At 42.4% G+C, this 24,750-nt stretch overlaps 1 protein-coding gene across 3 annotated transcripts; it reads right to left on the bottom strand.

The window, feature by feature from the left end:
• Nucleotides 1-4,029: 4,029 nt before the first annotated feature.
• Nucleotides 4,030-24,650, bottom strand: ASB11 (ankyrin repeat and SOCS box containing 11). Of its 3 annotated transcripts, XM_083822705.1 has the most exons (8): nucleotides 23,328-24,650; nucleotides 21,191-21,296; nucleotides 17,913-17,992; nucleotides 14,468-14,575; nucleotides 11,886-12,036; nucleotides 11,514-11,648; nucleotides 10,380-10,571; nucleotides 4,030-9,313 (listed from the first exon to the last, which is right to left on the bottom strand). In XM_083822705.1, the coding sequence occupies exons 1-8, from the start codon at nucleotides 23,418-23,420 to the stop codon at nucleotides 9,189-9,191; spliced, it is 990 nt and encodes a 329-aa protein (XP_083678831.1). In that variant the 5' UTR covers nucleotides 23,421-24,650; the 3' UTR covers nucleotides 4,030-9,188. The 3 variants fall into 3 exon arrangements, with proteins under 3 accessions (XP_083678831.1, XP_083678830.1, XP_083678832.1); XM_083822704.1 differs by having other exon boundaries at nucleotides 21,191-24,650; XM_083822706.1 differs by lacking the exons at nucleotides 21,191-21,296; nucleotides 23,328-24,650 and adding an exon at nucleotides 19,836-21,184.
• Between the last annotated feature and the right edge of the window lie 100 nt (nucleotides 24,651-24,750).

Below are 24,750 nucleotides of genomic sequence, written 5' to 3'. Positions count from 1 at the left end.
AGGAATTGTCCCGTGTCCATGACCAGGAATGGCAGAGCCTCCCCGGGACCCTGCCTGCCCTTTGGCTGGTGGCAGGACAGAAAAGGCACGCACCCAGCTCCCATCCTGGTGAGAGGACATGAGGCAGGGGGGTGGCAGAGGCCAGACCCATGTGCTTCTGCGTTCCCTCAGGCCACTTACATGGGACAGATCTCCATGTGTGCAGCATCTTCAGAGCAGACCTGGAGGTTGTCTTCAGCTGCAGACCACAAAAGAAGAGTTGTCCGGATCATTCTCCATTTTGAAAAGGCGGGCATGTTAGGGCACGTTACACCCAAATTTTGTTTTCTCATCCTCTCTCCTTGTAACAGCACTGGGGCAGACATCTGAAGATCTAGAGTACCTCCTCATTCCTCACCTTGCTGTTTCTTCTGATAACAAACTTGAGTTTGCTTGAGTTCTACACTGGTGAAGAGAATTAACTTGTTAAAATAGCTCAGGGATGAGCCTTTTTAGCTGCAATACCTGAGACACCCTTCTCCTCCACCCCACCCCACCCCCCCCCCCCCGCCCCAAATAAATAAATAAAAAACCCTCATGTGACTTCATGGTCAGTAGCAAAATATACTTGTTCCCAAGTTGCTGCAGGCAAGAAAAGCCTAGGTATTTCTCACCCATGTACAATGGTAGAGTAGCAGACAGGGAAAAAATCTGCACAGAACGAGTTATTTCAGCACAAATGCTTTAATAAATGTCAAACAAACTGCTGTCCCCATGGACACCCCACAGAGCAGCTGTGGTGCCTTGCTGCCATGCCTGCCCCCATGGTGGGTGGAAGGGGAGAGCTTCAGGGGCAGAACTGGAAAACATTAATTTACAGGAAAAAATAAAAAAAAATACAGATAAAAAAAAAAATACACCACTAGGCTCAGAGTGGAATTTCTTGTCCTATCTAAGCCAACAGCCCATGGGAACCTGCTTTTGGAAACAAGCTGGCATTACTAGTTGATGTGCTTCAGTGGAAACTTTTCACTGAAACCTTGGCAAACCCTGAACCAAAAACATATTCCTCAGTAACTGTAGTTATTCAGGACCCCATGTCACATACATATGCCTTGCTGTAGATCTGTAGTGACACTTAAAGCACAAATAGCAAATCTAAATTATCTTTCTCATTAATTAGGAGCCAGCTCGGATATTCGGGGAGTGGAATTTCTTGTCCTATCTAAGCCAACAGCCCATGGGAACCTGCTTTTGGAAACAAGCTGGCATTACTAGTTGATGTGCTTCAGTGGAAACTTTTCACTGAAACCTTGGCAAACCCTGAACCAAAAACATATTCCTCAGTAACTGTAGTTATTCAGGACCCCATGTCACATACATATGCCTTGCTGTAGATCTGTAGTGACACTTAAAGCACAAATAGCAAATCTAAATTATCTTTCTCATTAATTAGGAGCCAGCTCGGATATTCGGGGTTGATTGGGCCTTGACAAGTGCTCAGTGATGGAAGGCACAAAGCTCCTGGGACAAAGTCAAAGTTTCTTTACACACACCTCAGGCTACAGGCAGCAGGAGCTAACCTTTTGAAACAGTTAAAAGCAAGCGTCTCCCTAAAAGATAAGGAGATACAAACAGTAAGCAAAGAATGTGCCTCTGGGCAGTATCCTTAAAGTATTTCAGCTTACATTATGGTGGAGACAGCATGAACAGGGAACAGTAGCAGCTCTGTTTACACGATCTTTAAACAACAGCAATTCCCAAAGGTCCACATGGACATATAAATATAAACAGATTTTGGAAGAGTTGTACCCTGATTTAATATTTGAAAATGCTGTAAAATGCTGGACATGCCCACATCATGTGCCCTGTCCTCAGTGTTACCCTGCTATTAGTACTCTTCATTTAGTACTTTGCTCCCAGTTGACATAAATAGTCATTACTTTTTTGATGAATTCATTAAATATGAAGAAGTATGTTGTGTTTCCACTGTTGAAAACCCTGCTATGGAGAGCTAACACCGTCATGGGCATTGCTACACCTTCCTTCAAGTAAATCGGGCCATTGTCGCCACCTATACCCATTTGTTCCTTGTGACTGGGGTAAAACAAATGTTTAGTCAGCATCTGGTGCAAGAAAAATGCAACAAACAACAATGTTCAGCATCCTAGCTCTAAACTAACTTTCTCTGGGACTTAGTTCATACATTACCACTTTCCAAATACAAAGCAAAATGAATATTCCTCACCATCATAGGGAAAAAAAAAAAAAAAGGAAAAAAAAAAAGATGGGATTAATGCTTGTGAAGTTGGTGGAGCGTGACATAGGCATCACAAAATGAGTAAGTCATAAGGCCTGGGGAGCCTTTAATTCTTCTCTTACTAGGAGAAAACAAACAAACAAACATATTTTACTCACAAAGACTCCTAGACCATAAAACAAATGTTAGAACAAGTTTTCTCTGGAAATCTCTAAATCTCCCTTTCTTCCCAACCTGTCTAATTTCTGTGTTGTTACAGCACATTAACCTTTATAACCAGCAGCTAGACCTGGCAGAAAAATGAACCATCCACTACAAAAAATGTACTGCCAGCAAGTCCCAGGTAACATACAGCTGAATAAAGTCAGGATGCAGCAAAATTCACCTACCAAATGCCCCAAACCAACACTCGGTATGGCAGTTCCTGTCATTATTCACCTAATGATGTGTCCTCTTCTTTTCTAAAGGTTTGGGTTATCAGAATCTGAGACACGAACTCATCTGGCTTTGTCCATGCAGCACCTCCAGCACTGCCGCACACAGCTGTGTCAGCATCTCCAGCTCTGGGCAAGGGCAAATGCACGTGAAGGAGGAGGCAGCCTCCCATCCTCATCCTCCCCTGGCCTGGGGAGGCATCAGCAGTGGCACGGCTCCCTGGGAGGCTGGTGAGGCAAGGAAGCTTGCTATGCCTACAGGTTTTGTAAAGCGCACCGTAGCCCAGGGTACGGTCTGGGTTATCACAATTGGTGGGTGAGGTTCTGCAGCTTGCATTGCGGAGGAGTTCAGATGAAATAGCCACGGCCTCCAGGCCTGAAAAGGCAATACAGGATGGAATACTTCTTCTTCTCTCTTTGTGTCTTCAGATATTTTCCGCTGAATCCCTACATCTGGGAGAAAAGATGAAACTAGAGAGCCCTGTATATTAGTCCATTGGAGTATTTCAGGAAAGCATGTGTTTAAACCCTATTCGTGCCCTCTCTTGCCCTCAAAGACTGGCTTAGGAGTCTCATTTTTCCCCTATTCCGAGTCACCATAGAGCCTGGTACATCTTACAGCTAAAAACATTAAATCCAGGAGCTGAACTTGATGATCCTTGTGGGTCACTTCCAACTTGGGATATTCCATGTTTCTATACCAAATATCTGGTTTCTTTCCTTTTTTTTTTTTAGCATAGCTGGAACTTAATTGTATTTCTCAGACCTCAGTTTTGTGCTTGAATGAGAGTGAGCCAAGTATGTGTCTGTGATTTTGGAAACCCATACTTGCAGAAGACAATGTCACCAACTAGGTGTGTAATGACAAAAATTTTTACATTGACTATGTGCTGAGTTTTGATATTTACAATACAATAGTGTTGCTCAAATTACCATGATAGAAAGTTCTGCACACATAAGTCTAATCAACTGAAAAATAAGAAGAAAAGGGAATCTCCCACACATGAGACTTCATCCACTGTTGGTAAATATATATATATATATATATACATAAATATATTAGTTGCAATGGCTTGCTGTCTAATGTGTTGATTTGACTGACTTGTTAACCAAAATGCTAGAATAATACTCTCTGCCAATGCATCTCTCCCACCTTCCAGATGTTATTCTCAGCTGAATATGTAAATTATGTTTTCTTCCACAATTCCTGATACCTTTTATTGAACAGTTTTCAATTCCAAAACGGGTGTAGTTTTCCCTTTGTTTGCAATGCATATCACGAGTATCTGCAAATGGTATGAATTTCAAGGATAAAGAGATTTTCAAGAAATACAAAGCAAATTAGACAGAAGGTCTGTTTGGAATAATCTGTATTTGACATTAAGATAGTATACATCTCTTGCAGAAAATTAAAAAAAAAAAATCACAATGAGGAGCAATTGGCTTGTGCAAAAAAAAAGTTAATTTCCAGAAAAAAATATACAAAGGCATCATAAACTGTCAGTACAGCATACAGGTCAGCCAAATCTTTCAGCCAAGGGTCAGCAAATGTGTTTCATTTTCATTAGAATGGGGCCAAATAGTCAGCCTTGCCCTAACGCCCTGCTGGGACACTCCGCTGATGTTTTTCACCCAGTGAGGACTGGAGGGTTGTTAAGTGCCAACAGCAGAGTTGTTCTGGAGGAGACAGGTGAGATTTGGGATGGAAATGTGTTGGACAGCCTTCACAAAGATTTGGACGTTGTTGGCACAACACAAACGTCTAACATCAGAGGCAAACAGAAGACTACATACCATGAGGTGGCTGTTGACCAGGCTGCAGTTCCCTGGTGGAAGACAAGGTTGGGGGGAGATGAGCCCCTGGTACCACCATCCAAAGGGGCACAAGCTTGTCCCGTCACAAGAGGAGGGAAGGACAGACAACCTCTGAGTCTTGCACGTGCCCAGGCAGGGGGGTGTCTGCACCTCAAGGCATATGTGGGGAGTTTCAGCTCCTATGGGGTGGCCACCGATTGCAGCAGCTTAACATTTTCCTCACTTTTTAATTTCACTTTGAGAATGGGAGATTCAGTTGGATAGACAGAAAATCAGGGACTGGCACAGTTGTTATGAAAAGTTGAGACCTAGAGAGGATTTTCTGGGAGTTGCTTGAACTCCACAGCTTGGTCAGGAGACCAGAATGTGGATCTTTTATGGACCAAATTAGAATGTAATATTTATTTTCCTGCCTACCATGATAAATAGCGTTTATTAAACCATTTCAGAATGTGTTGGTCTATTTATTTTCACTGCCATATGTCCCTTGGGAGGTGGGTGGCTCATTAGCCAGACTGCTTGCAGATGATTCTGGAAAAAAAGTGCTCTCAATCTACCAGGCAGCCTGGAACCAGGTCTTGGGCCAAGGTGCTGAAATAGCAACAAGGTGGGGAACAAGAAGAGCATCCCCACAACCACCTTCACAAGCCAGTGCAAACTGCTAACATCTGCAGATTTTCTCCTGCTGTGACCAGACATGGTGAAAACCAGTTACATGCAGCCAGCATGCAAGCAAATAGTGGTGCCATGCCTGGAGTTAGTCCAGACAGCACTCAGCATGGCAAAATGACGTGCTCCAGCTCTGCTTGAAGAGGGTGGCTAATGCAGTCCCACACGGACATGGCAGCTGAAGAGCAATGTGCCAAGGGGGTGACATCTCTCCAAACATCAGTGCCATCCCCAGAGCAAGGGAGGGCTGAGGTGTGCAGGGATGGAGTGGAGTGGGGAACCCAAAGACAGCAGCTTGGTGAGTGAGAGAAGTAACACATCTGACAAGGAAACAGGCTGACCCTCGCTAAAATATCTGCTGTTGAAGAGGCGTGTTGCTCAAGGAGGAAATTAAAAAAAAAATTTCTTACAGGCAGAGGAGAAAGACATGAATCCAGAAGGAAGCTGATGAAGAAAGATATGCTTACGAACAAGAGCTTGGTAGTATGAGAAAAGATACAGTGAGGAAAAAAATTTAGAGTCATGGAAATGCATCTTTTCCTAGAAAGAACATAGATATGAAGGCTTATTTTAGAGTAAAGAAAAATACAGGGCTGATACAAAGCCCAGTTAACTCTGTTTTGCTTTGGATCACAACCAATGACAGGCATACTAGGTAATGAGTGACAGCTTTCAGGCAACATCTGATCAGTCTGAGATCTGTGAGGTGCACGTCATCAGCATTTCTGAGTCCACACTTGCTCGCTCATAAGATATGGATAATAAAACTGGAAAGTGGTCCAACAGACTGAGAAGAATAAAAGGAAATCCTTGGGGTTAATACTGCTCATAAGTAACCTTTTCAAGACATTTCTGCAAAATGCACTCGGGACTGAGGACTTTACGGCTGCTGAGCATTCATACCCCAAGCTCATGCTGCAAAGCTGCAAGTCAGAGTCCGTACTTAGAATGACCAAATGCTTGTGGTTTGCAAAAAACTTTTCCTCTAGCCAGGATATTGTGTAATAATTCCTGTTGAGATATGCTTCACTGAAGCAGATAGTACTGGCAGTCGTTGAGGGTAAAGTCATATGCATGTGGTATAGCAATGGACATTGTAAGACAGAAAAAAAGTCTACATTCCCAGGAAAGACGTATTTCTCCAAAATAACTGGTTTCTGTCAATGATCATAAAATGGCATGAAAGATGTCACCCATTTTAAAGAAAAGAGACCTTGTGAGGATAGTCAGCCATCTTCTGCCTAGGAAAGAGAAGCTGTATCTACGCCTAACAGATGTTTTCCCAACTCATTTGGAAAAATCACCAACAAGGTTCAGTAATCTCCTAGTAAATTAAACCAGTGTTTCCCTATCTTCACATGAGATGGCGTATTTGAAAAAAAAAATAATACAACCTCCAGCTGCTTCCATGATAATATTTCTGTGCATTGTTACAACACAAAGTATAGCCAATGAAAATTAAATGTGTAGTTTTTAGTCTGAACCACTCTTGTGATAAGAACAAGAAAGTCTAGGTAAAGTTTCCAATGCAACTGCTTAACATCAAGACTTCTAAACTTCACTCCTGATTTATTAAAGTTCTGTTCCCCCGGAATCTCTGATATATGGAATTTCAGGAAGAATGATGTCTCTGGGAGGATGCAAAGGTGAGGTGATTTTTTGATGGAAAGCTAATATCAGCAATAAAATAGGGCAGCTTCTGCTACTTCATAACATAAACCTCTCCGAGAGGCTGAATGGGCTTTGCATTTCCTTAATGAAGATACATTTTTTCAATTTAAAATCCTATGCAAGTGAAATACTGTTTTCATTGATGATCGCAGTAGGAAATCAATTCGGTATTACACATTCTGAAATAGATCCCATAAATTGTCTTCGCTCCTTGATTGCAATACAAGTCTGACAACCCACACAGCTGAGGCTCTGTCTCTCTATTTGGATAGCAGATGGTATTCTGACTGCCGCCTTATAAACAGAGTAGGTGAGCTGGCAGTAAAGATAAGACTGAGAGAGATTTGCTGACATTAAATTAATATAGACATTTCTTTCCTGATAGCATTTGATTTTCAGAGACTCTTGAGAATTTAGAGTTCAAATCTCTGAGACTCATGATATGCTGTACTATACAAGGTCATTCATGTCACAGAAGACTTTATGGGCAATAGTTCTTGCTGTCAGATAGCATTTAATATGTGCAAACACAGGCTACTTTCACAGGCTGAAGACTACATTCATTTTCAGTTATAACACTGCAGGTATAGTCTCATGAACTGCTGGGAGCACAATTTGTCTTACTTGTGCTGAATGATTCGTGAGAAATTACAGGAAAGGTCAGTCCTCCGTCTCAAGAGGGAAACTGTCACGGTGAAATTAAGGGATTAGCACCGGACCAGAGGCTGATGCTGCTGGAGCTGGGACAGCAGCTCAGCACCTGCTGGAAGCCAGTCTCCTATACCATCTGCTGCAGGCTCATTTCCTCTGACTTCATGTATGGGCAGTGAAAACTGGTACTAGCATGCATAGCTCATAATAAAACCACTGTGCCTCATAACCTGAAAAATTACAGGCCTCTTGGCTCAACACATAGCTGAGATATTTGTAGGCAGACTCTCCTTTAACCTCTATGTCCTATTTTACTAAAGCTGGTGAAACGCCATTGCCCATTTCATTTCACCAAAACTCAGGTGTGCAGAAACATTTCTGCCCTCAGAACAACCTCCACATGAAAAATAAACAAACCTTTACAGAACCACTCAGGCATTGCACCAGTCACTGGGTCCCACGTATCTCACCTCAGAGAAGTCTGTGGTTTTAGCTCTGCTGTGTCCAAGCTACAAACCCTGACAACATTTAAACCATTTAAACACAGTGGTCAGAATCGCTGTTTAAAATTCCCTTCTGCCAGGGAGGTGATGAAAGACTCCAGAGTAAGTGATGAAGGAGCAGACAAGCTTGCCAACTTCTTCTCCTGGTGGACAATAACCAACAAAGAGAACATTTGAGTGATGAACAACCATCCTTAGGGACCCTGCTTCTCTATTGATCTGCGGTCTGAGGACTTATCTTGAGGAATGTCAGAGCATTCAAAGCAAAAAGGAGAGAAGCAACTCATTCCTTTGCTTTTCCTTAAACTTTGCAAAGGACAGACGTTGAAAGCTGGCCTACTGTGCCTATGAAACTACCTGCAGTTCTGCCCTCATTTTAAGCTAAGAAAAATTATTTGTATAACAAACAGAGCCTAATCTCAGGTGAGATAGTTTAGAAGGATTTTTTAGAAGAGACAAGTGTTCTTCTTCAGACTTACAAATATTTTTGTGGGCTTACTCCAAGCCCCGGCACTTGACTTGGTAATGTCACTCTCACCTTGAAGGAAAAGATGTGTTAGCACTGAGGACAGCTGGGCCCAGGGTGATGAGATATGAGGCAGCTGGACAGATGGAGCCTGCTGTAAGTCACTACTACTCCACTAGGACACGGGAAAGAGGTGACAGGAAGCAAAGTCAGAGAGGACAAAAGATGCCAAGTATATAAATACATTTGACATTAAGTGCTGAAGGTTTTCATTCCCACACTAGTGGAAGAATAACAGCCACTACCTTGATTTTGACGGTGAGACTGGTGAGAAAAGAGGAAGAAGCTGCACAGATATTACAGGAAAAACAAACAAAAAACAAAACAAGACATAATCATTAGATAACACTAAATGCAGGGGAAATCTCTGCATGTGTCTGTGGCTGGATGGATGTCTGCATCTACAAACACATTTCAAGTGAGCTGTTCATGTACTATTTCTCAGCCTGCAATAAGTGGGTTTGGTAACAAACTGTGGGGGAACTGAATCCATGACACCATTCAGTGTCTGTGAAAAGGTGTTTTCCATTGGCTTCGACTTACACATTCAGCAGCAATATTTGGTACCCAGAGTATACAGTAAATGATGTCTTTGATTTTTTTTTTTCCTTTGATATAATATTTTGGAGTAAACAACCATTTGTTCCTCTTTCTTTTCCAGTGTAAATATAGTCACAAACTTATCGGTATAGAAGAAAGTTCTCAAGTGGCTCAGGCAGGTGCAGCTTAGGGACTGCATATAAGCACGACCGACCCAGACGTTTTCTGATACACAACCGGCACAGCTGGGCAAGGCTGGCAGGACCTGGAAAAAATAAAATAAAATAAAAGCAAGAACAAGCTCCCCCACCCCCAGTATAAGTCAAAAGGCAACAAACAGCAGCAAGATTTGAAAATCAGATCAAGCACTACACAACAACTCGTTGATGTTAAAGAGATCTACTATAATCAAACTATTATTGACTTATTAAGTCTAAACTGTTTCAGCAACTTTAAACTTTTGAGCACTAAAAACCTTTTTCTGCATGCATAGTTTTTTTCTGGACTTTTTCTTGAGCAAATACTGAAAATGCCATATAGGTGTCCGCACTGTGTCTATGTCTAGCTGTGTCTGGAAAGGCAGAGCCCGAGGAGCACAGGCCAGCTACGTGGGCATGAACAAGCTGGAAAAATGGTTGGAGAGGAATTAATCCAGCATGTCCATATCGCAGAAATATTACTATTGGATGCACCAAGTTTTGGCTATATGTGGCACAGGTGAAAATGGCGCAAGAGGAGCTAGATTCATTTCTGCTCAGAAGTTGTTTTCCGTAGACTGGGAAGATAAATACAAATATTGTAGGGAGGCTGTAAGTAAGCTACAAGGGGCACTGCAGCTTACTTGTAGCCTTCCTGCACTTGCTTGCAGGTTTGCGCTTGGACTGCAGCCCCACAAACGTTCATTCATTGCACCTTTTTCTTCAGGAATCTGGATGTTGAGTCAGAGTGCGTGACTGAACACAAGATGGTGCTACTAAAATAGCTGTGTTGATATCAGTAAATAAACTCTCCCAGCAATTTTCAATCCTCAGTCCTTAGACTCCTGATTAGTAAATAAAAATAACTTTCCTTCCATATATTGGAAAGAAAAGCACAGAAGACCAATTTACTTACTAAAACTAATATTGTGCAGCAGATGTAGCAACAAAACAGATATTGCTTATTTCTGCATAGTAGGCCTGTGCTACAAGCTTGAAATCAGTAGAGAACTTACATAGGGGATTACTTTTTTAAACGGTTATTAAAAGTACTTAGGTAAAAGAAATAAATACTGCTCTATTAAAATAAAAAAGAGAGAGAGGGAGAAGAAGAAGAAGAAAGGAATCCTTTACCTTCCCGAAGTAGGAGTGCCTGCTCTATTTTGCTGTTGGGTACAGCAAGGTCCAGGGCACATTTGAAATCTGCATTTCTGCCTTTCAGGTTAGCACCATAGTCTGCCAGCAAGACAACTATCTCCACACTGGATTTCATTGCCGCCGCATGGAGAGGGGAGTCTAATCGCTTCCCTGCATTCACGTTGGCTCCTTGGGAAAACAAGAGTGTGTGGTTGGCACTGGGAGGAGGCAGGAGCCTTCTGACCCTGCATCACACAGGTTGGCTTCCGCCAGTAGCCTCAACAATTGAAGGGCATCAGTGGCACCCAGCCCTTCCTAATTTCTCTCACGACCATCAGTTCAAAACTCATCTGAACAAATACCTGCTTTATAAATGTCTACTGAGTCTGCAGCAGGTAGGGCTGAGCAAGCACTGAAATTCTTAGACTTTCAACCCAGTAGATGATCAAAAGCTATCACACGCTGTGTAAATTTGTTAATATCACACAATCTGACATAGGTTATATTAATTTAGTTACAGGGAGATGGGTGAGGGAGAGGCAAGGGAGGAAAAACTCTTCAGGCATCTGATTGGAATAATTTTGGGAGTACAGTAAACAAAATGCATGCCCTAGGTTTTGCCATTCACAGCAGGGTCATGCTTCCAGCAGGTGTCAATCAGCAAATGTACACTGACAGCAAAAATGTACTCTAGCTCTTAAATTGTGCCTGACCCTACAGGGATTATACTTTCAAGCATCTTTACTACTATCTTCATCATCAGCTGAGAAGCAGATGAAGCCAATGCTTAGCAAGGCAGTTAATTTTTTCATAATCAGAAGACTTGATTTTGGTCATCAATATTGGCCGATACTTTCTATGTTTCCTGACATCATTCTAGAAAACAAACTCTGCTTTACTTTCATATTCAGATGGTCTCAGGTAGGTCTCTGTAACTATAGTTTTCCAGTAAGGAAATCCTAAGTTCTTCATGAATACAGGTGAAATTTCAATCGTCTCACAAATTCAGGCTGTCCAAATATCTCTTGCAGAAATCTCTGTAATGTTTGTGTTGGAGAGGCAACCCAGGGTGATAAGCTGTGTTGGCTCACACCACCCCAGGTCTCTCCCAGCCCCTATCTGCAAGCATACCGAGCTCCAGCAGCTTCTTGACACAGTCTGTCCTCTGGTACGTGCAAGCCACGTAGAGCGGGGTCCCGTGCTGCAAGTCTTCTTGGTCAATGTCAACCTTGTGGGCCAGAAGGACCTCCATACACTCTCGGTGACCTGTGTGGTGAAAAAGAGCCACCACTTAATTTCAGCGCTGCAGAGCAGAATACAACCAGATACAATCAGTGAGGAAGAAGAGATGGGAATAAGCCAAGCATATTTATCCATGCTGTAGATTTTTTTCTTTGTTTTTTTTGGGGGGGGGAGGGGATGGAGGAGAGAATGTTTTAAAGTCAATAAGAGATGCATTCCTCATTGCGTTGCTGTTAGCTTCACTCCCACCCTGAACATTACCTCGCTTGACTGCCTCGTGAATGGGTGAAGCAAGGTGGTTCCCGAGCTGTGGCTTGGCTCCAAATTCAAGCAGCATGTTGACACAAGCCACGCTGCCACTGCAGCAGGCATTAAACAGAGGAGTGATCCCATCAATAGTGGCTGCGTTGACCTGAAACAGCAGGACACGCTCAGAATAATCCAATATAGGAGGAACGCCCTTGCGGTGTGCGTCATATGCTCAACGAAAATGCACCAGAACAAGATGCTTGCCATGTTTAATCTCAGAATTGATTTTGTTTGCAATTTTCAGAGTCATTCATTATGGGACAGCACATATAACATTCTACTTTGAGCTCTGCCCTCTCTCACAGACAGCTAGTGTCGTAAGGCAGCAACACTGCCTGCTGGGAGTTGCTCAGAAAACGCAGATTATTTCTTTTTTACATTGAGAACTTGAGTGTTGTTATGACTGTCTATTTTGCATTAACACATATCCATTATACACTCAAATGACTTTGCTTTTTAAATGAAAATATAGTTCATGTTTAATACTTTCACCTGAAAACACATTTCCAGCAGATAACACATTCACAAAAACATAGTCTTAATCCCAAACAGAAAAGGAGTCCAGACGGGTTTGTGTTCATGTGAGTGTGTGTGTTTGTGTGTAAGACAGAAAGAATTTCTGTCCTTGACCTCTGACATAGGTACCTGGCAAGAGCCACCATCAGTCATTCTCCACCGGGAGAGCACAGTGCCCAGGCTGTGCCGTGCACAGCACTGTAGCTGCCAGATTTGGCTGCCTGGCAGGCCCTCAGAGGCAATTTACGCAGCAAATCTGCATGCCTTTAATTTTGTGGCAAAGTGAGAAAGTACAATGAATCATGCAAGCTCATGGCAGTTTGTGTGGTTTCCAAATCAGTGAGAAGAGGAAAAAGATAGGAGAGAGAGAGCTGGAGAAGTCCTGGGCCACTAAAGAAGCCAAAGTTTGCTACCAGCCAAAGAACAGGAGCAGCATCACAAGACGGTGGAAGAACCAGGGGAGAAATACTCAGTTTGCAAAATATTTTGCCTGTAAAGTGGAGAAAGGCAGAGATGTTTAAAAAACTATTGAGTTATTTGGGTAATTCAGCAGTGGACCATAGGCAGTTGATAGCTTTCTAAATGTTATTCGTCCTTGCTCATTTGCCCTACTGAATTGTATACGACACCTTACAAGTTAACCCTTTTTCTTACAAGGTGTGCTTCCCACAGTCACAGACCCCTCCTTGCCCCTTTCAGTGCTTCAGCCCTGGCCATTTCCTGCAAACCCCAAGAGCACAGCAGCCGGCGGGAGGTCACGCTCCTCCTGGGGCAGCTGCAGCAGCACAGAAGGCAGCCCCTACCCTTCAGTGCCTCCTCCAGAGCATGGGAAGAGGCCAGGCACTGCAGCATGAGGATGTCTGTCTGTCTGCTCAGATTCTGGAGCCCCAAAATGCAGCTTGCTCTTTGTGAAATGGCAGGGCTCTGGCCAAGACTGTTTCAACAGCACTGTCACTGCAAATCCCATCCCCTTGCTCGATCTTCCTTCCCTCTTGCTCATTGTCAAGCTAAGTAATCCCCCATCCTACACAGCTTCAAAAACAGCAGAAGGAAAGGAATGGATGTATTTTGGGGTATCCATATTTCAGACAGATCTCTTGCTACAACACTGCGCCCCCCAAACTCTCATGGGGCAGGTCTGGCTAGAGCTGCTGGGGCACTGGAGGTCCGTTGGCATCATTTTACGGCAGCGCCAGAGATTCAAGCAAGCTTATAGCAAGGGTAAGCAAGGAGATAACTGAAGAGAAAATACTTCTTTGGTTTCCCTCTCCTCTGGGCTTTGGTTTAACTGGTAAAAGAGGAAAGACAGATAAAACAGCTGTTGTGGAGTAAATGGTTTTGTTAATTAAAAAAAAAAAAAAAGGCACAGCAATAAAGGTGAGCAGAAAAACAGAACGTTTTCTCCCGGAAGTCACACAACAGCTTGCTGGTTTTATTTATGAACAGAGAGGGAGGGGAAAGGAAAAACAAAACAAAACAAAACTCTGGGACTATATATATTATATCAGGAACAGGCTGTTTTCTTAAGTAAGCAACAGGTAGTTCAGATGTGATCCCCTAAATTATAAAAAAGATAACATCGTTTGTATACCAAAACTGCGCAGAATTTTATTTTTCTCCCATTTTTCAAAAGGACTGAAATATGGCACAGTATGGGAAGCTAAATGGATTTTCTTCTGCAAGGGATAGCTTGATTGCCTGTTTTGGTGTTTCACAGCTTCTTGCCATGTAAATTGTGCTTGAAAAGCTTGTAACTCAGTCAAATGAAATATGTTCTCATATATCTCATCCTATTCCTGTATCTCCATTTTTAACGTGTATTCTACCTCAGTTCCAGCTGGACAAAATGGTATTTTATTAGCAGACAAATTGTGACATTGATTTAAGCACGTCTGTTTTTACTTATATGAGACTCACAAACTACGCCATGGAAGACTGGAGGCAATTCCAATGATCGTTACAGAGAAAACCAAGGGATAAGCCATTTCACCCAGACCTCCAGCAGCCCCAAGACTCACCTGAGCACCGTTCTCCAGCAGCAGCTTCGCACAGGCCACGTGGCCACCCAGGCAGGCTTCGTGCAGAGCCGAGACCCGATCTGTCGTCACCAGGTTCACATTGAAACCCTGCAAGGCAGAGCACAGGGCGTGAGGGGAAGGACCTGCCCAGCCAAGCAGCAACCCCAGGGCACCAGCAGTGGTTGGATGCTGGATGGAGAGCACCACACCGCGAGGCACAGGGGTAGGGATGCACACGGGTCACATTATTGCTGTTCGTGGTTGTCACCAGAAAGGGTAGCTGCTAACGGTGGTGGTCCAGCAGCTTGATTGGACCCTTTGGCTCGGCTCCATCAGTAGGGAAAGCAGACACTCTTATGATGTGATTCATCTCATCCTGAAATAGCTGTAGATCAAATGAATTGTATCCTGAAAATGCATCCACTGATTATATGGGGTGCCCAGTGTGGTTCATTCAGGTATAGTAAAGTAGACCCATAATGGAGGTGAGACAAATCTCACCCACAGATCTGTTCCTCTTATCTGACCACCCAGAAGTTGTTTTACGCTGGAAGAAAAGAACTGTGAATTACACACGCCTCATTATAGGCATTTCCCTAAGTGACAGTTCTTACATCTATTCTCACAAAAACAGACAGCAGATATATTCACCAGGGAGACAGAAATTGCCATATGTGCTGTCCCCAAAATACAGCCTAATCTCCTCGTAAGTAAGATTTCACAGCCACGTGTGAGAACAGGCCAGGGAGCAGCTTCATTTCACACTTGGCATCCTGTATCATGTAGCGCTGTTCCCCTTCTGCTCAACGTGCTGTAAGCGAGGCAGCTCACAAGATGGCAGCAATGCACCGCCTGGTATCCAGTAGCAATGCTTTCGGTAGAGATAAATACAAGCGAGCAACGTTACACTGTGAAAGTCACCAAACCTGCTGCAATGAGCATTAAAAACAGCCACTGTAATTACTTTAGGATAGAAATTCTATGATATAAAACCAATCTTTTTCAGCAATGTGAAAATGTTATTAATGCAAAGGCTGGCTGTGGCTAAAAAATGGCACAAAGTTCCTACACGTTACAACGATTCCAAGGGAACAGATAAAATCTTTAAAAAATGTTGAGATTATTCAATTTTCACATTGTATAGATGTTTCATATTTACTGATCAGTATGCTCCTTCGAGAATAATGTCTTCTAGAGGTGCCTGATAAGAAGAGAGTTATTCTTTTTCATTATTCATATATAAATTTAACAAATGAAATTCATTAATTGCAAATGAAAAAATAAGAACTGATATCTTGGACAAAACAGTAGTCCCCTCGATTAGTAAATGGCAATCAAATTACACATCTTACAACAGCTGTTTCCCAAATACCACTGATATTAAGCCTCGTGTTCGTATGATTTTACATTCTTCCCAGTGTATCTGAAAAATAAGATACTCCTTTGGGTGCTGGAACAGGCATTGGTGAGTCCTTGAGCTCCTTTAAAACCCCAGTGCCCCATTTCCACACAGGCACAAACAGCCCCTTATATCAGGGCATCCTCTGGGAAGCAAAAACTGTCCTGGATTTTTTTAAGAGCTTGGTCCCAAGGCAGAGACTTCTGAGTGTCCCATACCCTAAAGTATAGCTCCATATTTCATTTCAGGCTAATGGCATAACCACCTGGGAAGCGATGAGCAATGGTTATACTGTTCCATGAAGAGCTTTGCCCTTACATTTATCAAACTGCTCTGAATCAGCTCCATTTCACTCTCCACAGACATTGCTACCTCAATCTATTTTCATCAGCAAGGACCCTCATCATTCACTCCTGAAATTAATGTTCTCAGGAGAAGGAGAAAGGGTAGATTAACTAAATAGCGTATATCCACACCAGGTGCTTCTCCCATGTGTAACCACAACCAGTGAACAACTGGGGCATCCACTGTTTAACTACAACACTGGGCGCCTCCCACTAATAAGAAGGTGTAAAGTCAATGCAGATGGAGATAGAAGGGGCCAGAAGGGACCTCTTTAACAGAGGGAAATGCCACATTCTGCCCCTGGGACAGAGCAATGCCGGACACAGGCACAGGCTGGGAGCCGGGTGGCTGGGGAGCAGCTACGCAGAAAGGGCCCTGGGGGTGCTGGTCGGCAGCAGGCTCAGCACCAGCCAGCAGTGTGCCCTGCCAGACAGAGGGCAAACCCCATTTTGGGGTGCATTACACACAGCACAGCCAGCCGGTCAAAAGAGGCGATTCTCCTGCTGTATTCAGTGTTGGTGAGGCCTCACCCCGAGTACTGTGTGCAGTTCTGGGCTCCGCAGCACAGAAAGGCTGCTGAGGTCCCTGAAAGCGCCCAGAGGAGGCCAGCACAGCTGGCGGCAGGGCTGGAAGGCATGTGCTGTGAGGGGAGGCTGGGGACACTTGGGCTGCCCAGCCTGGAGGAGAGGAGGCCCAGAGGCGACCTCGCCGCTCTCCGCAGCCTCCCGAGGAGGGGAAGCGCAGGGGCAGGCGCCGGCCTCCGCTCCTGGGACCCGCTGGCAGGGCACGGGCACGGCACAGAGCTGCGCCGGGGAGTTCAGGCTGGGCATCAGGAAACGTTTCTTTGCCGTGAGGGTGGTCACACACCGCAACAGGCTTCCTGGGGAGCTGGGTGCTGCCCCGTGCCCGTCAGTGCTCAAGGGGCGTTTGGGCAATGCCCTCAGTGATGTGCCCTAACTGCTGGTTAGGCACCAACCTCATTTGACTGCAGCTGTGCCTTGATAAATGTCTGGAGAAGAGGCTTTTGCCACAGCAGCTCCACTCCTTGAGGACATTGCCCATTTGAGATGCAGGCTCACCTTGTTCTCCATACAGCCATCACTGGTGAAAATTATTGACCATGATTTGTGGGGAAGAGATTACTCATTTGTGCCAGATTGAGGAGCTGGGTTTAAAGAAAGATGATAAGGAGGATAGCTCACCCTTCACAGCTGTCCGTTTTCATACCTGTTTTCATTTCTAATATATATCTTTTCCTCCCCTCTTGCCTAAACTCTTGGTTACAGTTGGAGTAAAGGGTTTCAGGCTGACAGCTCTCTCTTTAGGAACACCATGCTTGCTGTTTTATAAAGACATACTCTTACAACTTTTTTTTTTTTTTTAACTCCAAATATATAACATATATATTGTTCCTATTCTCTTCAAGCCCAGTCTGCACTGTTTATCACTGAAGAAGAGCCCGAGGATCATTGTTTATTATACAGCAAGCTACAAGCAGTAGCAGTCTTTGTCCTGGGCTTGTACTCAGCATCTTGTCTAAGCAAACCAATACATGCCTAAAGATGTGCACATGGATATATCACTTATATGACTGTATTTCTTAGGCACTGCTGCAGTTTACTACCTGCTCACTGACTTGCAGATACCATTCAAGAGAAACCACGCTGCTTCCCAACCTTGTCTTTACCTGTAGGCTTTTACCTGTGCAATCAAGGTTTTCAAAGACAGGAGGCGTCCTTGGAAGGCAGCATCATGCAGAGGGGATCTGTCTGCCCAGCTGCCTAAAACAGCAAAATCATAAGAGTTAATTCAGGTACGCAACAAAAGGAGATCCTGGGAGGACAAGGGAAATGCATCTGCATATAAATGCAGACCAGGCTTGAAAAATCAATGCAGTGTCAGCAGTGAAACTGTTGATAAATTGATTTCAGCGGAGCAGCTGAGGGCTCAGCACTCACGAGTAAAGCAGGCCACTCATTAAGGGACCTAAACACAAGCTTGTTGGCAGAACTTTTAAAAACAGCTAAACACACCCTTCAGCAAAGACTATGACTTTAGTGCTGCTGGGACTCACCCAGGGACTTCAGAGCCCTGCAGTTCTCATATTGTACAAAAAAAAATACAAGCCTCTGTCTCTTCTAGGGAGCTTTTGTCACAAATGACCCATATTCTGGCTCCCCTTCACTTTACTAAGAGTCTCATAGGAGGGAGACGCTCAGACACCTTGTCCCTCAAACCAATTCTAGCATGACCCTGGCAGTTTTATTTCCCAAACCAACAATTTCATAAATAACTTCCTCCAGCTCAGACTAGCAGGTATCACATTTCATCCTCCTCCTCACTAGAAGGTTTCAGAACAGACATGAAAAAAATAAATCCTGCCTGAGGTTTCACTTCTCTTCCTTAATCATTTTGAGTTGTTGAATTGTGCAGACTCCTTCATGCAAGCTAGCTTGCTCTTTTTCTTAATCTATTCAAGTGCCACAAAACAAAAAACCCTTAGCCTAGTTACTACCTACACTTATAGCCAGCTATCCCATATTAAATGTAACTCAAGTGGAGTGAGTGCATTTATAGTGCCAGAGGATGGAAGCAATACCAATGTTTGCATTCATGCCCTGGTGTACAGTAACCCTACAAGCATAGTACTTGAAACCCATATCCTGTTTAATATTTTCAGCTATGCGGCACACCAGAGAAAGGAAAAGGTGATTCATCTCCATTTCAGGTGTAACCTGAAGCAGAGAGATCTCAATGAGAAGCTCAGAAACATCCCTGGGGACTTCAGGCCAAGGACTCAGCAATGATTTCAGCCTTGGCCACAGGAGACCTTATTTCAAGCATTCACTGCCATGCCCAAGAAGCCCAACCAACAAAGGGCACCCTGGTGCACATGGCAAATTCACTGGCCAAGGCAGAAGTGACAGAGCCCAGAGATATGCAGGGGCTGTCGTGCCTGTATGCCACTGACTGCCACGCAGCTGCAGGAGAAGACGAGATGGACCTAAAGGATCTGTTCCACTCTCTGGCTTAAAGCCAGCATTACTCTCTGGCTTTACCAGGTTTTCAGCAGCCCTTGGCCTTCTTGCAGTGTGCTTTCACCACTCTAGAGGTGGGATGCAATTCACCTCATGGTGTTATGATTTTAAATAGTGTTTTTATTTTTGTCTCTGTTTATGAAAGGAGCTGTTCCTAGGCTCCTAGGGCAGGAAGCTGGCATGGAAGAACCAGTCAGCATGCTATGCAACCAGTTTCTTAAGGACCAAGTAGGATTTGCCGGGTAAAATATTGAAAACAGGAACCAGGCAGGGATGGAGAGAGGTTTGCCTGAAAACATCCAAAAAACCTAACCTCATGCTGACAAGTGAAACAGGCAAGCTCAGTTCAGAAAGTTAGAAGACTGGTAACACTGCAAGGGACAAAAATTATGGGTTGTATCCAGCAGCAGGGTTCAGAGGTAACTCCGATAATAGAGCTACAGTGCCTTAATTAAATTCCTATTCATATTGTATAGTATGTGGAAACGCATTTCACATGCATTGTAAATACATGTGTATGCACACACATGCCTCACCAAGAAAATACATGCTGCTGCATACTTCCATGCTAGCCACAGCAACCTACCTCCCTGAAATGTGTGGCAAATATAGTTCCCATATGGGGCACATCTTCCCTTCACAGCAGTGAGTGACATGTCGGAAGACACCGTGTCTTTTCTAGACTTCTACAGATAAGTTAAGAAGCCCTGCTTCTGCACTACTTCACTGCAAAGAGAAGAGGCTGTGAAACTCTGCCTGTAATCCAATCCAGTGCCCCAGCAACAGCATCACATGATCTTATATTTTGAAAGATTATCCTTAATGGCTTTTTGCAAATGGCAACTTGCGGATAAAAATATGTTGTAGTCTGCTAAACTTCAAGGTACTTCGATAAAAACCTGTATGAAGGAAAAACTGCTGTTTGTCACGCCTTAGTCTACAACTGCACGAAGGCACTTCAGAAAAAGTGACAGCAATAAATAATTGGAATCATATTCCAGAGAATAGCAAATAAGTCAATAACCTTGAGACAGAAAATCCTGTATATAAATGCTCTGTAAGGAATGCTTTTCTGCTACATTTCTTATGGGCAGATCTTAATATCTTTGCTTCGGGTGGCCATCTCACACCCACTCATTTTCATGTGCCTGTTCGTGGTGGCACAGTTCATCATGAAGCAAGTGTCCAACAACTGAGTCATGTAAAGATCTGTGATGTCACAACGCTAATACAAATCTTCAAGTAGGAAAATATGTTCTCATTAGTAGTAAAATTAAAATATTCTGTCATTTTAATTACTGGAGTTCCGGACATGCAAATGGCTGTCTATACATTACTATGGCAGTGATGCGATGGAATAATTTCAAAATTACTTGGAAGAAAATTAACCCCACAAAAAAGTGAATTGACCTATGAGATAGCCTAGCAAATAAAATCTATTCTTGTGCCATATATTTTTTTAAGAATAATTTTAGCTGTATTCATTTTTATGGTCTGATTTAACAAAACGGGGATTTGGGGCTTGGATTCATAAAGTCATTAATTATATCCTCCTAGTATCTCCTTTCAGAATATCAACATGCTAAATTTCATCCCTATAGTCTCTGACAGTAAAGCTAGTAGATCTGTCTGTAACCCCCACTAACGAATGCCTTGCTTCCTAGAACAATCTTTTTATCGACTGTAGTGCCTTGAGCAAATGTCGTCCTCATTCTAGCAGGGTAACTGTTGGAGTCTCATATTTTGCACACCTAAAGCATGCCAACACATACTGACAATGCAAAGACCTCAGAACTGGAAGGCACTTCAGCTTAAAACATTCACCCTATGCATTTAGCAACAGACTCCTCATTTTATGGCAATTCAATATTTAAAATCCGAAGCAACAAATTTGTAGCAAATAGATATCTAAATGTTAGAGTGCCAGTATTTTTACTTTACCTGGGACTATTCCATAGATCTCTTCTGCTATCCTGGCAGCCTCTTTTCTGTTGCCTTTAACAATATAGAAATGGGTCAGCAGAGCCAAGGAAATCTTAATTAAAAGCTTGAAGCAAAACAAAGCAAAAATGGCAAAATAAATGTTAGTGAAAGCATGGAGTATAGAACTGCCCTCCATTTTGGTTTGTCCTTTGAATAGTTTCTCAGGTCTGCTAAGCTGCACCGGGCTATTATTGGTATCGTATGTCATCTATTTTAAACCCTCCAGAACTTGCTGTTCCTCAGTTACCAAAAATACATTTGTTTTTATTCAGTATGGCTATTTGATACCAAATAACAATACCAAGTATAAAATAATCTGAAAATCTCGTGCCATATAGCATACAAACAAAAAATTCTTTTGCAAACCCACCTGAGTATGGATTTCTAAGACATTTTCAGACAGAAGTTCGCCGTACCACCTGAAAGCCTATCCACATTACATTTATTCTTTGATACCACGGTTGAATTTACAAAAGCTATGTATGCAAAGTTGCAGAAATGGTTCAGAGATACTGCAAGAAGAATACTTTTCTGCCTTTCCCATCTTGATAACAGGCCTTGCTAGTACTCAGATACAGAACAAAGGCAAGCATATCAAAGAAAAGCATTATCATGAAAGAATCTGAAATAAACCAGTGTATTTTCAAACAAAGGGCCAAGAAGACAAAGTTACTCTATGAGGGGAAAAATATATTGAAAGTGTGTAATCAGAAACACATGATAACATACTGATATTTTCTGTCACTCAGGGATAAAGAACGGTGTCCATTAATATCCCTTACAACCAGCATCTGACTGTTTTGAAAGCACAGAAATATTTTTATATTATCCATCACTGAATCCGAGGTGTAATATTTGAAACTAAAAAAGATGCACCTTTTTTTAACTTCCCTTTTTTCTTGCTGAGAACACATGGCTTCCACAGAGAACAGAGTTTTTTTCTGCTCGTACTTATGTGAATGTCTGTAGAACACCCCATTTCCTTTCCATTTGAACATTTCATCGCTATTTTTCCATAAGTACAGCAGGAGAGAGATTTTTTTTTTCTTCATATCTCCTCCTTGCACCCAGGTTCTCCTACCCTTCGGCTTACATAACTGTCAAAGGAAAGAGTGGGAAATCCCAAGGAGTTGGTGAATATGCAAAAGTAAATTTTACAGCAAATTATTACCCTGGACACTTAAGATCCAAATTGTTTTGTAGCAAAAAATAACCGACTTAGTACTTTGCTGTCTACAGCACTCCGCCCTCTGAGGTGCACCAGAATTCTGTGAAAAATCTGTGGACAGACTGGAAAGAAAAAAAAAATCCTACAAGTTTTTTTTTTTTTTTTCTCAAGTGAAACCATTTTTCTAAAATTCTGAATTAAACAAAAATAACACGTTTTTACTAATACATACAAATTAAGTGAACATTTCCTTCCACGGTAATATAATATACTGGTAGAAACCATAATACATATGGATCCAAGATAGGAAAATCACCAAGTTTTGGTCACTTTAATAGTGCTTGCAACATGACAAGAGAGCTGAATATACTGATTACACAGCAAGACAAGGTCAGCTAAGGAACCAAGTTCCTTACAGTTCCCAATACAATTAAGTTTGCTCAACTGAGAAACAAAAAGGAGAAGATAGCAGAGGTGGCCCCCAAAAGAAGGAGGGAAAGAATTATCAGTTAACCCTAGAAAAATATTAGATAATCATAGAATATCCTAAGTTGGAATCTTGCTAAAGATTTTAGTTGAATGATGGAGTCATCGGAGAAAAACTCATGTAATCTCTTAACCTGTTTACAGTGCATAAGAACACCAGGAAAATGACTGCATTGAATTTAGAGTCATTGTTTAGAAGACAGCTAAAAAGCATGGTGGGAAGCATTAATTCTGGTGAAGATGGCAGTCAGGTAAGCAATAGCAAGGTCTGGTGTGATTGCTGAGAAACACGGCATTTCTAAAACTAAAGGAGGGCGAGCAACAGAACATAGGCAAAGGAGGTGTAACACAATGGAAGAGCACAACGCAGAAACAGGAACATCACCTCCCTCACTGCTTTGGCACAGTTGTGTTTTGAACTGGATGGATTGTGCAACTTACCAATAGGCTACAGGGCTGGACTGAGCAAGTCAGCACATGGTAGAAAAAATATGTCTTATTGAGAACTTCGGCAGCCTGCCTAAACCACTCCATGAATAGCTTTTAGCCACAAGAAATTACCAAACCGTCATATCAAAATATCCAGAATACGTGTTAATCCTTCAATAGAACTCTCATGACATGGTGAATGAATAGTAGGTTAGCTAGATCCTCTGAAGAACTGGAAAGTTATTTTTTATATAGCCTTACTTTACAAGTCTGTAAGGAATAAGCACAAAAGAAAAGACAGTCCAAGTTTCATTTTTATTATGGACCACCTTAACTTTAGCCAAGAGTAAGAAATATGTCAGATGTGACCTGAAGAATTTGGCAAGAGAATAAAGATTAGAGGGAACCTCCTCTCAATGAAGAATTAAAGAGGAGTTAGTCTACTCTTATGCTTGGCAGTCTTTGAATTACTGCAGTGTATCTCTAACGTATTCAGTTGAAAGCTTGACTATCAAATATTTTCAACTAGAGATAATTGAAAATAAATAAAAAAAAAGATTATCACTTTAACAGAAGAGATCTGAACAAGAATATGTTCTAGAGAGCCTAGCTATTTTTTCTATCAGTTTGATCTAATAAATGATATTGCCTCCCATGCAAGCCTTGCCTGATTGCATCCTTAGATCAGCACAGTTACAACACTCCTGCTTTTTCAAAGGCATGTACATAGTGACTCACTGGTTGCTCTCAAACAAGCAGGTAGGTGTAGGATTCATCTCACCTAACCATAGCCCATCGCACCACAAATTCTGGTTATCTAAACTCCTTCTACTTTCTAGGCAGGAAAACAAGGAATTCCAGCAGGTAATTAATTTCCTTCTGTCTGTCTCCAACACCTATGCTAGCACAGGATGACTCACCCTCTAGATGCATTCCATCCGTCACTTCTGGTTAAACAACAAGCTTAAATAGCTAGCACGTACTAGACAACCAGCTGATACACAGCAAAGTTCAATGAATCCCACACAAACATCATCTCCAGAGTCATGCCAGTGTTGAAACAAGTCAGAACCTGAAAACCCAACCTACCTGTTAAGTTTACAGGAAAAATCCATAATTCCAGTAAAATGGTAGATTCAGGTGGATAACTGCATCTTGCCTTTAGTTGTATTCCTTTAACAACAAATATATGCCTTTCACCCAAGTGACTATGGCAGTGCTAGAGTAATTAGAAACCTACACAAGTCAGTGTATTACTGAGTGTCGTGAAAGATACGCAGCAAATATGCCAAAAGCAGTTTAATGATAGCAAATCAAGCAATATATTAAAAATATTTAAAAGAAGTATTTTATTTTTAAAAATGTTTGTAAAACCATTTTCTTTTGAGATCAATTGTTCTTATATCTGTTTACAATAAGTAATAAAAGTAAGTCT

This window comes from Anser anser, assembly GCF_964211835.1.
Source record: "Anser anser genome assembly, chromosome: 1".
Taxonomy (NCBI): Eukaryota; Metazoa; Chordata; class Aves; order Anseriformes; family Anatidae; genus Anser; species Anser anser.
The sequence above is the reverse complement of the archived record's forward strand: the minus strand, read 5'-3'. Positions and strand labels throughout refer to the sequence as shown.

Excerpts from the sequence above, each read along its gene's own strand:
- ASB11 (XM_083822704.1), bottom strand. The coding sequence starts at position 21,440 with ATGACATACGATACCAATAATAGCCCGGTGCAGCTTAGCAGACCTGAG. Across the intron at positions 11,649-11,885 it reads TCACGAGGCAGTCAAGCGAG|GTCACCGAGAGTGTATGGAG; the intron begins GTAATGTTCAGG and ends TTCACCACACAG. Across the intron at positions 9,314-10,379 it reads GGCACTCCTACTTCGGGAAG|GTCCTGCCAGCCTTGCCCAG; the intron begins GTAAAGGATTCC and ends TATTTTTTCCAG.